At 47.7% G+C, this 14368-nt stretch overlaps 1 protein-coding gene across 2 annotated transcripts in view; it reads left to right on the top strand.

Moving 5' to 3' along the window:
* The window catches only part of GRIA1 (glutamate ionotropic receptor AMPA type subunit 1), a 149253-nt gene that overhangs the window by 62708 nt on the left and 72177 nt on the right, over positions 1–14368 (top strand). For both annotated transcript variants that reach the window (XM_054168545.1, XM_054168544.1), the window contains exon 3: positions 13267–13506. In XM_054168545.1, the coding sequence (XP_054024520.1) occupies positions 13267–13506 (240 nt within the window). The remainder of the gene's footprint in view (positions 1–13266; positions 13507–14368) is intronic.

Here is a 14368-nt window from a genome sequence, read left to right as displayed (position 1 = left end):
GATCCCCAGCCCAAACTTACTTGCTTGGGATTAAAAACAAACAAACAAAACCCAACAACAACAACAACAACAACAAAAAAAAACCCTGCCAACCCTGGTGCTCAGAGGCACTGCAGAAATGGGGAAGGGAAAAAAATATGTGGTAACTATTCTCATTTATTGCCCTCACAATGCAGACAGGATTGAGGCTGGCCTAATGACAGGGAAGAAATGGTAATATCCCCCTTGACATTAAGTAGGCCTGAAGAAAGCTATGAGCACAATGGAATGGAACATTAACGTGCAAAGGGAAAATAAAAACCCTGCAAGAAATGACTGCAGCAAAGAACCACCAAGGGAGGCACTTGAGCTCACAAAAGGCAGCGCTCTCAGATGTCAAAGGACCTTGTCATTCTGCACCTAACTCAGCCTTCACTGAGGTGTTAAATGGGGTTTCAGATCCATTCCTGCTTTCACAGACCTTAGGTGAATCATAGAATTGTCAGGGTTGGAAGGGACCTCAAGGATCAGCCAGTTCCAACCCCCTTGCCGTGGGCAGGGACACCTCACACTGCAGCAGGTTGCTCACAGCCACATCCAGCCTGGCCTTAAAAACCTTCAGGGATGAGGCTTCCACCACTTCCCTGGGCAACCTGTTCCAGTGTCTCACTACCCTCATGGGGAAGAACTTCTTCCTAACATCCAATCTGAATCTACCCACTTCTGTGTTTTTTTCCATTCCCCCTAGCCCTATCACTCCCTGACAACCTAAAAAGTCCCTCCCCAGCTTTCTTGTAGCCCCCTTCAGATACTGGAAGGCCACAATTAGGTCTTCTCGGAGCCTTCTCTTCTCCAGACTGGATAGCCCCAACTCCCTCAGTCTGTCCCCTATGCAACCAGGCAGCACAAAAGAGCTGTGCTCTGGAGGCTTAATCCTTGCAGGCCAAGGGTAGTTTGCTGCTCTTTTTGGAAGACTCTGGTGGCTCCAGTGATTGCAGAAGATGTGGCACTGCTGGAGCAGTGGTGGCACATGGGGGGTTTGGAGCACATGGGGGTTTTGGAGCACCTGCCTTGCTAGCTCAGCAGAGACCTGCAAGGTAGCCTTGAAAATTTACCAAGAAGAGGAAAGTTTGTAAATGTGTCAGCTGGTGCATTTAGGTATTGCTTCCCTGCTTCAAACCCCCAAGGCCAAGATGTTCTCTCCAGTATGTGAGAGGTTTTGTTTGCAGAAGAATGCCTTTGTCCTGGAGATGTGCAAGTTATTCTTCCTTTGCCCAGACCAGTGAGAGACTTTCCATGGAGAGGGGAGCTTGGTGGTGCTTTCCCCACACAAAGCACCTCATGCTTTTTGTCTGCTGCCTTTTCGTTTTAAATGAGCAGGGAGTCAACATAAAAAAGGCCAACAATAGCTTGCTAGGGTAGGGAAACATCCTCTGTGCCCTCTGACAGCCTGCATCAGCCAGGCTTCCTTCTAGACCAGGAGATATTTTAAGGTAGAGCACATCACCGCTCCTGGCTCTCCATTTAGGTACTTCCCCTTCCTTTGTTACTTTCCGTGGTAAGCCAGCCATATCATTTCTCTTCTCTCTACTGGCAACTTAATTCTCTGCTCTGAGGAGGCTATTCAGTGGCTTTCCTTATTGCTATTTAATATGTATACATTGCAGTGCCTCGCAGAGGGTTCGTAGCGTTGTGCCAGGCATCCTACAAGCACATGCAGGGTGACAGCTGTGTCTGCAGTGGGTACCCATGTGTGGGGATAGCAGGATAAGAGGAACTTGGAGCCAGTTAGAATTAATAACAGTGCCCACATCCTGTGTGGGTGTCTGGGCTATGGCATATCCCAGTGTTTCTTTGAGGGCAACACCTCCCTGGGGTGTAAAAAGGGAGGTCATTTAAGGTTTTTTTTCCTTGTCAGCTAGGAAAAAAAAAAGTCAGTAGCAGGAAAGGGAGCCAGTGCTGAAGGAAATAAAAACACCTCTTCATTTGTATCCACAGCAGGGATTAAAAGCTGGGCACACCAGGACCATGCTCAATCTGACTTTTCAGAGTTGAACATTGTCTTTGCCTGGCTGCTGCTGACTGTGTAAGCTGAAAAGCATTAAGGGGGCTGACACCCGAGACAAAGAAACTCAGTGCTTTCATATTTATGCCTGAGCATAAATGCCTGCCCAGGGAGGGTTTGGGACCATGGACAGATCCTTGCAGAGGGTGTGCACACACGTGTGTGCATTTTGCCAGGTTCTTTGGGTGCTTTGAATAGAAAGAAGCAGAGTGTTCGCAAATGAAGTTGTTCATTTCCAGCCTGCTATCAAGAAAGGCTGACAATTAGTGGTGCTAGTCCAGTGGCAGGCAAGGATAAGGTTTAATGCACTGTAGCACAAAACAATCAAAAGCTGGAAATTCAGAAGCAGGAGGTGGGGGGGAGGGAAATAAAAAAGGCAGAGGCAGGAACAAAAGAGGAGAGCTTATAGGTGCTCACCTCTGACTGCATGGGGAGGCTCAGGGCACAAGCCCACATCACTGCTGACCTGAGAGCATTGGTGCAGCTGTCCAGGTGCTGTGAGGCACACTGCTGTGTGTGGCTTGCTGCTTTCAAGCATGCAGGTGCTTTTTAGCACATGCCAAGTATTCAGCTAGTGAAAGCTCAGTGTCTGGGAAGGGAAACGTTTAAAGATACCAGAAGAAGGAGAAAAGGGAGCTTTGTATACAGGTCAGACCTCGGCACTTCCAAGCGTTGGCTGAGATCCCAAAGCAAGGTGCAAAACATACCATGTGTGTAGACTCAGGACTAGAAGAGGTTTGCTGAATCACTCGGGCTCCTGCTGTCACTGATCACCAGATGAGACCCTCCTACTCAGATCTACTTCCCAAATACAGCTGTTCTGACTGCCCATCTGGCTGATAAATGCATTCTTATGTCTCTGCATGACAATAGCCATGTTGCAGCTTAGTCTGTTCTTCAGTTGCCTGTTACATCACAAAGTTTGGTCCTGATGTTGTACTTTACAGGGTGGAATTCAGTAATCCTGTAGATTACAAATAGCCAAAGACTCCCAAGGCAGGATTATGATGGAAAATGAAAAGATCTTGAGCTGGTAGAGCAGGGAGCAAGGCTGATACAGAGCTGCAGCTAAAAACAGTCTTAATTAGTACCTTCATGACAAAACTGGGAAGCAGGTATGTATTGTAAGTGAACTCCATACCTGGAACAGACTTCAGGGAAGCAGGAAATAATGCTGACAACATTCAGGGGGAAAAAAAACCAACACCACAGTTGAGAAAATTTACCAAAGTGATGTTTTCTCAACTGGAGGCAAAACCACAAAGCACAGCTGAGAGAAAAATTGACTGTCTAGGCACATTTTATGAATCAGAAGGACAGGGCAGGGGGAAATTGTCATTATAGGGATGAAGACTAGGAAAGGAGTTGCTGAGGTAGATATCAACACCCTCCTTCCTTAATGGAGGTAGCATTAATGTTGGGATGATTTCTCCAGAGAAAGCCCATAGTGTGCTTTTTCCATTGCAGCCTGCAACCAGTTTCAAGACAGGCACTTACACAATCCTCATCAGAACCTGAGGCTTGCACTGAAAACAGTCACAGGCTTTAATTGATGTGAGCAGATATAATGTATCAGGGAAAGAATAGAAGCTGTTGGTTTCTTCTCCCAGGCAACCAGCACCAGAACAAGGGGACACAGTCTCAAGCTGCACCAGGAGAAGTTTAGGCTCAAGGTGAGGAGAAAGTTCTTCACTGAGAGAGTTGTTAGCCATTGGAATGTGATGCCCAGGGAGGTGGTGGAGTCCCCATCCCTGGAGGTGTTCAAGAGGGGATTGGATGTGGCACTTGCTTCCATGGTTTAGTCATGAGGTCTGTGGTGACAGGTTGCACTTGATGATCTTTGAGGTCTCTTCCAACCTTGGTGATTCTGTGATTCTGTAGAAGACAAAATGCATTTCATCTGCTGTGAGTGCTTTGTGTGACCCATTCTCTTTCTGCTACTGCTGATTCTCTCCCCTCCCAACCCTCCCTCCCCTCTTTTTACTCTGTTTTAATAATTGAGTTCTTACAGGCCAGAATTAAATGTTGTGCTGAATCAAAAGCAGTGTGCTATGTAGGCTGTGGGTTTGGGGCTTTGTTCTTTCCCTCTGTTGTTGTTCATGCTCCCCAGCAGAAAGCTACACCAGGATGCTTGGCACTGTTTGCAGAAGGACCAACCTAGCACAAAAGGCCAAAATTGGTTCAAGCCTCATCCCTTGCCTCTTTTTGTAATATCACTGTCCCTTTCTCATTTGTAGTGATCTTGCTTTAATATTTATGACTTCAGACATGGAGAGTTCAATGAGGACACATTTTTGGCTTTCTATTTCATTGTGGGAAGTTAGATGAGAAGAGCAAGAGCTGGAAGATCAATCTTTAGCTAGGGGACCTGTGTGGCATCACCCTTTCCTTTTAGGGGAGCTGCAGGGTATCTTGAGATGAAAGGTGTGAGCAGGAGATGGGAGAGCTTCCCTTTGACAGGGAGGTGAAAGGCAACTACCTATGGCCCTGTATTCCACCACCATGAGTATCATTCAGAAATTATAGACTGACAGAAAGCCCATGATGTTAGGTTTTGTTGAGCAAAGCAGCATCCTGGCCAATATCAGGAACAGTGTGGCCAGCAGGAGCAGGGAAGTCACTCTGCCCTGTACTCAGCACTGGTTAGACCACACCTTGAGTCCTGTGTCCAGTTTAGGCCCCTCAGTTTAGGAAAGATGTTGAGTTGCTTGAATGTCCAGAGAAGGGCAACAAAGCTGGGGAGGGGTTTGGAGCAGAGCCCTGTGAGGAGAGGCTGAGGGAGCTGGAGTTGCTTAGCCTGGAGAAGAGGAGGCTCAGGGGAGATCTCATTGCTCTCTACAAGTACCTGAAGGGAGGTTGTAGCCAGGTGGGGGTTGGTCTCTTCTCCCAAGCAACCAGCACCAGAACAAGAGGACACAGTCTCAAGCTGTGCCAGGGGAGGTTCAGACTGGATGTTAGGAAGAAATTCTTCACGGAGAGATTGGCCATTGGAATGTGCTGCCCAGAGAGGTGGTGGAGTCACCATCACTGGAAGTGTTTAAAAAGAGACTGGAGGAGGCACTTGGTGCCATGGTTTAGTTGATCAGATGGTGTTGGGTGATAGGTCGGACTCGATGATCTCAAAGGTCTTTTCCAACCTGGTTAATTCTGTATTCTTTATTCTTTCTCAACAGCATGTGGGAAAGAAGCATCCCAAATCCAATCTGATCTCAGGGGAGACTTCTCATTTGTCAGACAGACAAACTAAGACTTATTTGTTCAGGCAAGGAGAACTTAACTAGAAAAATTGAAGCTATCACCATAAACAGTTATGAGCAGCTCTTCAGTCATAGATTATGCTTTAAATGTGAGGGAAAGAAAACAAATCTTAATGCAGAAGTCAACACTGCTTTTCAGCTTGCAAGAGACAGTGGTGCAGGACAATGATGGAAGGCTGCACACTTCTGTGTGGTTTATATGTTTGAAAGAGCAGCATCTATTTAGTTTCTGTGTGCGATGTCGCACCAGCCCGCTTTGCGGTTGATCAGTTCTATGGGACATATCTCCTGCCAGCTAAATACATGCATGGAGCACTGAGGGAGTGTAGAATCTGTTTGGCTTTCCCCTGGTAGAAAAAAAAAAATCTGTGGGAACATGCTGTCGTTGGGATGTGCTGAAGAGATGCGCTCTGGCACCTACGCTACACTGGAGAGCTGTGAGGACAAACATTTGGGAGGGAAGCTGAACTGATCCTAATTGAAGCAGACACTAGTGCTCTTTCATTGAAATTCCACCAGCTTCACCAACCCCATGTCAGGTTCTCCATCACCAGGTGAGGATTGCTTCCAGGCAGGGCATGCTAAAAATACATCACACACCCTCGTCCCCCCCCTCCTCTTCCCCACATGTGCACATATAGCCTCCAAGTGAGCAAAGAAAATTGTGTGGGAACCACTCCTTGACACCCCTGTTGTCAGTGAGTGGGTTTTGCTGCAAGTGAGATTTTGCTTCTGTGCCCCAGGAGGTTTGGAATGATGAAGGAGATGCTGCTGCACTGATATTGGGGCTGCAAAGCTCATCTTTAACAGCTTACAGAGGACAGCAGACTGAGTTGACTATTTTAATACACCTGAAGCCTGGCCACATTCATCTTGCAGTTGATAAAAGACATTTGTTAATTTGATCTGGATCTGGACGTGCTGGAATGTGTCCAGAGAAGGGCCATGAGGATGATCAGAGGGCTGGAGCACCTCCCCTGTGAGGAGAGACTGAGAGAGTTGGGGCTGTTCAGTCCAGAGAAGAGAAGGCTCTGAGCAGACCAAATTGCAGCTTTCCAGTATCTTAAGGGGGCTGCAAGAAAGCTTGGAAGGAACTTTTCAGGGTGTCAGGGAGTGATAGGACTAGGGGGAATGGAACAAAATTAGAAATGGGGAGATTCAGATTGGATGCTAGGAAGAAGTTCTTCCCCATGAGGGTGGTGAGACACTGGAACAGGTTGCCCAGGGAAGTGGTGGAAATCTCATCCCTGGAGGTTTTTGCAGCCAGGCTGGATGTGGCTGTGAGCAACCTGCTGTAGTGTGAAGAGTCCCTGCCCATGGCAGGGGGGTTGGAACTGGCTGATCCTTGAGGTCCCTTCCAACCCTGACAATTCTATGATTTTATGATTTCTAGTTTAAGTGCTGCATGTGCTGGATTGTGAGCTTTCAAAGATTTCTTCTTACCTTGAAGTCTACATTCCCACATTGCACTTTTCTTTCCCTCCCTGCTTGGTCCATGAGAAATAGTTTGCCCCAAAATCCTCACAACGTCTTCAGCTCAGCATTGTAGGAATGGCTTTCCTGGAGATGGTGCAGTGCCTTTCTTCCCAGATGCATCTCAGATACGACATCCTGACGGGTTGAGAAGGCCTCTGAGATCTGTCAGGGACCATCTGGGGGTTTTATTTCTTTCTGCAACAGAGAACATGAGTCTAATGTGTGGAACATCTGGGGATATCTCCTTTAATCCGTTTTTTAACTGCTCGTGTGGCTTTGGGTATTAGCACTGTCTCTGATACTTCTCTTCTCCTACAGAGGCATGCAGCAGTTGAGTCTCCCAAGAGTCAACTCAGCCATATTATTGGCTCCCTCCAGGGGTAGCTGGGTGAAACTTAATGGTCTGTGAAATACAAAAAGTCAGTAGAAATGATCTAATGTCCCTTTCTAGTCTTAAACTCGGTGAAATGGTGAAACTTCTGCTTCTAAAGGAAACGGTAGATGAGCAGTTGCCAGGATCTCCTACCAGGCTTCTTCTCCAGCTGTGTCCATGGGGAGCAGTTCCCTTCTTGCAGTCCTTTTCACAGATTCTCAGCAGAATTTTACCATTTTCACTCCTGGAGACCAAATCCTCTTTCCCATCCTTTTGTGAAGTCCATTTGCCCTTCCTCCTCGCTCAACAGCTGCTCCTGTTTCAGCATCTCTTGATGGTGACCATTGCTGAAACTTCTTGGGTTCCTTTCTGCCTCTACCAAAATCCAGAGAAGAAGTCTGTCATATCTGACATCTGCCTTTCACGTGGATCAGATCAAACCTCCAGTTCCAAAATAGCCCTGCTTCCCCTATGTGCAGAAATGAGTATTGTGCATCTACTCTCTCTGTGTCTGATTGAGTTTAGCCAAGAAGAGTCTACCAGAATTTTTGTAGATTCAGAAGGTCCCTTTTGCTTTCCTCTTCTGCAGAGAAAAATGTGCAATTTTAACTTGTGCTCTGGGAGTTTTTCTTTTTTTCTTGGAAGCATTTACAAAGGTGACCAGAACTGCTTCTCTGTAGCTGCTGAGTAGGTGCCTGATCCTGTGTATGCTTTCAATGAAATCAGTGTTTCCTCGGTCTGGTTTAAATGCTTAACCTTACCAGAGAAGGGCAACAAAGCTGGTGAGGGGTTTGGATCACAAGCCCTATGAGGAGTTGCTTAGCCTGGAGAAGAGGAGGCTCAGGGGAGACCTTATTGCTGTCTACAACTACATGAAGGGAGGTTGTAGCCAGGTGGGGGTTGGCAATCACCACCAGAACAAGAGGACACAGTCTCAAGCTGCACCAGGGGAGGTTTAGGCTGGATGTTAGGAAGAAGTTCTTCATAGAAAGAGAGACTGGCCATTGGAATGTGCTGCCCAGGGAGGTGGTGGAGTCACCATCACTGGAGGTGTTTAGGAAGAGATTTGATGGGGTGCTTGGTGCCATGGTTTAGTTGATTAGATAGCGTTGGATGATAGGTTGGACTCGATGATCTCAAAGGTCTCTTCCAACCTGGTTAATTCTATTATATTCAATTTTCATTTGAGAAGAGAAACTTGAAGTAAATTGCAAGACTACAGATCCTAAAGTTCAGGGCTTTCAAGCATGAGAGAGACACACATGCTTTTCCCTCATCTAAATTCAAGGATACATCAGCTCCATGATGGTTACCTCTCCACAGATAGGGGAGGCCTCTTCCTGCTTGTTCTGCCACATCAGGCACTTTTTAAACTAACTTGCAAAACTGTTCTGATTTTTACTGTGAGTTAGAAGTGTTTATAAAACAGTCCAAGGAGCTCTCACTTCACCTGGCTGCCTCAGGCACTGTGGACTTGTGTCCAAAGCGCAGATGGTTGTCACTGGGTCATCTCTCCAGTGTAACCAGGTGACAATCAAGTTAATGCCTCTGCTTTTACCTAATTTTGTTTGTGAAATGGCACTGAGGAACCTCAGTGAGAGATCCTCTGCCTGGAGAAAGCAGGTTATGGGGTGCCTGTGGTGCCGGGCACAGCACATGCTGGGGATGTCCCAGCCAGAAATTCCAATCTGATTAATTATACAAGACTGATCAGGCTGAATACAGTAGTAGTTGTCATGGCTGTCAGTGGTTGTTAACTCTATTTTCTGAGGGTTTGTGTAGAGGAAAACTATTCTGTAATGAATTGCAAATTCGTTGTAAGTTAATGGCTCAATTAAAATCCAGGACAGATGTTCTCTGTCCTTTGTGCAGCCCAGAGGCCAAGAACAGCACATGAAAACTGTCACTAACATCTGCATTTACACCCAAGAAAATGCTCTTCACTCATGTAAACCTTGGTGATTTCCCCACCTGCAGCAATGAGCTTCAGAGGCTGAACTGTCCAATTTCAGCTTCTAGAGCTAATTCCCCAAATGACCTCAACTCTCTTCTGTGGCAAGAGCCAGACTGTGGCCATCCAGTTGATAGAGGCTGGCACAAGGCTTGCAAAGCATGATGTTGTCATAGTATCATAGTATCAGTCAGGGTTGGAAGGGACCACAAGGATCATCTAGTTCCAACCCCCCTGCTATGGGCAGGGACACCTCACACTAGATCAGGCTGGCCAGAGCCTCATCCAGCCTGGGCTTAAACACCTCCAGGGATGGGGCCTCAGCCACCTCCCTGGACAACCGATTCCATTGCTTCACCGCTCTCATGGTGAAGAACTTCCTCCTCACATCCAGCCTGAATCTCCCCACCTCCAGCTTCATTCCATTCCCCCTAGTCCTATCACTACCTGAGATCCTGAGCAGTCCCTCCCCAGCCTTCTTGCAGCCCCTTCAGATACTGGAAGGCCACAATTAGGTCACCTCGGAGCCTTCTCTTCTCCAGACTGCACAGCCCCAACTCCTTCAGTCTGTCCTCACAGGAGAGGTGCTCCAGCCTCTGCTCCTCCTCATGGCCCTTCTCTGGACATGCTCCAGCACCTCCATATCCCTCTTGTAATAGGGGCTCCAGAACTGGAGGCAGTACTCCAGGTGGGGTCTCACCAGAGCTGAGTAGAGGGGGAGAATCACCTCCCTTGACCTGCTGGCCACACTTCCCTTGATGCAGCCCAGGATCTCCAGCTGACCAGAAGAGCTCAGCTCCTTGGGCATTCCATTTTGATACGATGTTTATCCTTTTTATGCTTCTTAATCTTTTCAGAAAAGCATCAGCCAGAGGCCAGTGACTGCTGGAGAACTGATAAAATTCCCCCTAGAAACACAAAGAGGGTTTGAAATATTTGCTTTCTCCAACCGAAGTTTACAGTTCTTAATAGTGTGTTATTAGGAAGTTGCAGAGCAATCAAATGAGAACACAGTTGTTAGTAAATTTGCTTACTAAAACAATTAAAGCAAATATAAAGCCATCCCAGCCCTCTCTGAGTTCATGAAATAAAAGGCAAGTAACTTCTTCGTAGTTTTGCTGGGTTCATTCCCTTGGCTTGTCTGTAATTTCAAGCAGTCCTGGGATGTAAATAATTTTTACAGTCACCATTTCTTTACATTGTGCCAAGTTCAGCCCCAGACAAGTGGCTGCAGTTCTCACTCTCTCCATTCTTCCAGATTAGTTGCTCAGTTGCCAGCTGCAGTTAAACCTCAACAGGATTATAACCCTCAGAAAGTCTTTTCTTTCATTCCTTTTCTTTTAATTTCCTTCCCCCTCTCCCCACCCCCCCCCCCCCCCCCCCCAAAATTATCTGCCTTGTCCATGGCTCCTCTTAGCCAGAGTATCACAGTATCACACAGTATCACCAAGGTTGGAAGAGACCTCGAGGATCATCGAGTCCAACCTGTCACCACAGACCTCATGACTAGACCATGGCACCAAGTGTCACGTCCAATCTCCCCTTGAAGACCTCTTGGTGACTCCACCACCTCCCTGGGCAGTCCATTCCAATGACTAATGACTCTCTCTGTGAAGAACTTTCTCCTCATCTCGAGCCTAAACTTCCCCTGGCTCAGCTTGAGACTGTATCCTCTTGTTCTGGTGCTGGGTGCCTGGGAGAAGAGACCAACCCCTTCCTGGCCACAACCACCTTTCAGGGAGTTGTAGAGGGCAATGAGGTCACCCCTGAGCCTCCTCTTCTCCAGGCTAAACAATCCCAGCTCCCTCAACCTCTCCTCAGAGAACACAAAACCAGTTAAGGTTCTTTCCAAACTCACTAATGATCAAGACTGTTCATTCTCCCAGCCATCTTGTGGTGCAATCTGTCTCAGGCTCTGGGATTGATGAGTGTTTCAGAACAGAGTAGGAGGGCTGCTGAGTGTGACTGAGCCACACAGTTAAAGGGGAAAAAAATTAATCTGAAAAAAAAAAAGATTAATAGATTGATTTTACATAGAGAATAAAATTCAAGGGAGCCATGGCTTGCCCGAAACAAAGCAAGTTTGTTGTCTGGATTATTAGTTGTGTTGGATTCTTCAGCTGCCTTGAGAATGCCACTTGAATCGTTTGGTGAGTCTGAGGCTTGGGTCTCCAGAGATCAGGCTCTGATCTCTCACATATGGTCTGTCTCACTGTTCATTAGCCCCGCTGGTCCAGTCACATGGAAATGATGTTCAGGCTTTTTCTATCCATGTCTGCTACTTTTCTTCCCGAGTGTGTCAGTCTCATGATGAGGGCAGCGACTCCAGCTGATGCAGGCACAATTGCTGATTGTAAAGAGAGACACTGCTGTGAAAATAGAGAGAGGAGGGTTTATTGCCACCATGGTCTGGGCTTCACAAGAAGTCCTTGCACCACAGAAATTAGGTACTGAGATATGTGAGATTGTGGATGTTGAGCAGTGGGAAGAGGATGAGGGATCTAGGCACAAAACGCCGGGCTGAGATGCCCCAGGCCTGAGCTCAGCTCCAGGAGGAAGGAATAATTCTCAGCAGTGTCACGAGATTCAGTTCTCAGCTCTCAACACTCTGTGCCCTTTCAGCAATCTGACTGCTTTGTTTTGGTGGTGAGATGGGAGCAGGGACTTCCTTTGCACGGTATGAAGCAGGATTTTGTCCTCTTCCCTCTGGCAGTGGAAAAGTTATGAACAAAGTAATGTTACCCAGGGTGGCTGTAAGCCAGTTGGGAATGACTTCTGGTCCCCACTGGAGGGACACAGCTTGCATGGAGCCCAGCTAAGGATGCAATAAACTCATGTTTAGAAGCCTATCTCCAGCCACACATGGTGAATGTTCAGCACTGGCAGCTACCAGCAGAAGCCAAGCTAAGGGATTCCCAAGCAGTGCAGAGTGCTTGCCAGGGGACCCCAAAATGTCACATCCAACTCCTCACCTTGCACTCCGCTGGGGGAACTGCTGAGTGATGTGTGAAGTGTTGAGTCAGTATAAATGTCACAGCTAAAGGTCCTCAGAGTCAGAGTGACAACAGGAGGAGACACTAGTGCTAGGAGTTCTGACACAGGGAAAATGCTGTCACTGCCACCACCTCCGGCTTGGAGACTTATTGATGGGAACTTGGGATGTGCCATAAACAAGGGTGATATTAAATGAGGCTGACTGTCTTGGGGCCTAAGTTTTATAAGCCAAAGTGTGAATTCTGTCTGCCTCACTGAGATCCTGAGGCAGTTTTTCAGCAGCTCCCACGATCTCATTAAGTGCTCTCCCGAGAAGGGCTCTGACCTGAGAGAGCTCTCCCTGTGCAGCACAGTGCCAGCTGCTGAGATCAGACACAAACATCTGCCAGAGAAGCCAGCTAGCACTCTTTATGGAAACCTCCCAGGCCACCACCACTATCTCACTGGGCCCACAGCCTTTCCCACCATGGCTTTGTAAGGAAACCAGAAACTGCCACGAAGGTGTCCCAAAGTACCAATGCACACCTGGTGTCAGAGGCTCTGACCTCAGTGCCATCAGCTCATGCCCCAAACCTCCCTGTAGCTATGCTATGACTGGATTGAACCTAAGTGAACCTTTGCTGAGATGCCCTCTCAGCTTCTGAGATCAAATTCTTGGTTTCCTCCCGTAGTCATTGACTGCAAAGGGCTGTACTGTGATGGAAATGCTTTCCTTCTGCTCCTTGAATGCCTCTGGGACGGCAATGACAAGCTCTAACTGCAGCCTTTCTCCCTCAAAATAAAACAGCTCCAGGGGCCAGAGAGCTGCCATCCTAAGGAAAGAGGGCTTGGTGTTCCCATGCATTTCTGCTGAGAGATTCCTTTGTTCAAATCACACATTTTATCCCAGAAGCAGCAAAATCTTCAGCAGAGCCCTGAGGAGGCTGAGTTCACTCTCTTCTGTGTCCCTTCTGCCTGCCAAAAGCAAAGGAGGTCTGTGGAGATCAAGGGCAAAGCACTCCCTGGCCACTAGTCCTATTCTTCACAGGCAGCATTCAGCAACCCAGAGGCCTCAGGGGAAATGCTGTAGTCTAGAAGGCCATCAGCCTGTATCAGGGAAGAGGTTTGTTTTGGTGACTTCTCTGAGAAGCCTTGCGAGCTGCCCTCACGACCTCTGTCTCTGCTCCTGCAGTCTGCTCACAGTTCTCCAAGGGGGTCTACGCCATCTTTGGGTTTTATGAGAGGAGGACAGTCAACATGCTCACGTCCTTCTGTGGGGCTCTGCACGTCTGCTTCATAACGCCAAGCTTCCCCGTCGAAACGTCCAACCAGTTTGTTCTCCAGCTTCGCCCGGAGCTCCAGGACGCCCTCATCAGTGTCATCGAGCACTACAGCTGGCAGAAGTTCGTCTACATTTACGATGCTGACCGGGGTAAGTCACAAGTACACCAGAAGGGTCACCAGGCAGTCAAATGTTGTGGTCTAGATGGAGTATTTTGACTTAGGAACTCATCTTACTGTGGCTGGCTGCCAGGGACTGAAAGGGTGGCTCAAGGAAGGTTCATTCCCTGCCTTCCTGGAGAAGAGAAGACTCCAAGGAGACTTTATTGTGGCCTTCCAGTATCTGAAGGGGGCTATAAGAAAGCTGGAGAGGGACTTTTTAGGGCGTCGGGGAGTGATAGGACTTGGGGGAATGGAACAAAACTAGAAAGGGGTAGACTCCAATTGGATGTTAGGAAGAAGTTCTTCCCCATGAGGTTGGTGAGAGACTGGCACAGGTTGCCCAGGGAGGTGGTGGAAGCCTCATCTCTGGAGGTTTTTGAGGCCAGGCTGGATGTGGCTGTGAGCAACCTGATGTAGTGTGAGGGGTCCCTGCCCATGGCAGGGTGGTTGGAACTGACTGATCCTTGAGGTCCCTTTCAACCCTGACGATTCTATGATTACTGCTGAAGGTGGGGCATTGATCTAGCTGGAGGTTCAGCCTGACCCAGCACTTCCATCTTCAGAGTCAGGTCTGAGCCCCATCAACAAGTGAAATAATTAATGTGTCATAATAACAGTGCTGGAGTTTCAAATGGGGGAATTGTTTATGTTGAATAGGTCCCATGCTGAATAGATCTTTCAAACTCAAGGCCACCATGTCCACACCAACAAAAATGAGCCAACAGTTCAGATTTTACCTGAGCCCACATCCAGTTGTGATAAGTGTGTGTTCCTGGCTAGTAGCTTGGGAAACTCCTTTTTCACTGTGTTAGTTGTCTATGTAAAATAGCAGAAGCCTTTGTTGGATTCTT

This window comes from Dryobates pubescens, chromosome 16 (genome assembly GCF_014839835.1).
Source record: "Dryobates pubescens isolate bDryPub1 chromosome 16, bDryPub1.pri, whole genome shotgun sequence".
NCBI classification, from domain to species: Eukaryota; Metazoa; Chordata; class Aves; order Piciformes; family Picidae; genus Dryobates; species Dryobates pubescens.
The sequence above is the reverse complement of the archived record's forward strand: the minus strand, read 5'-3'. Positions and strand labels throughout refer to the sequence as shown.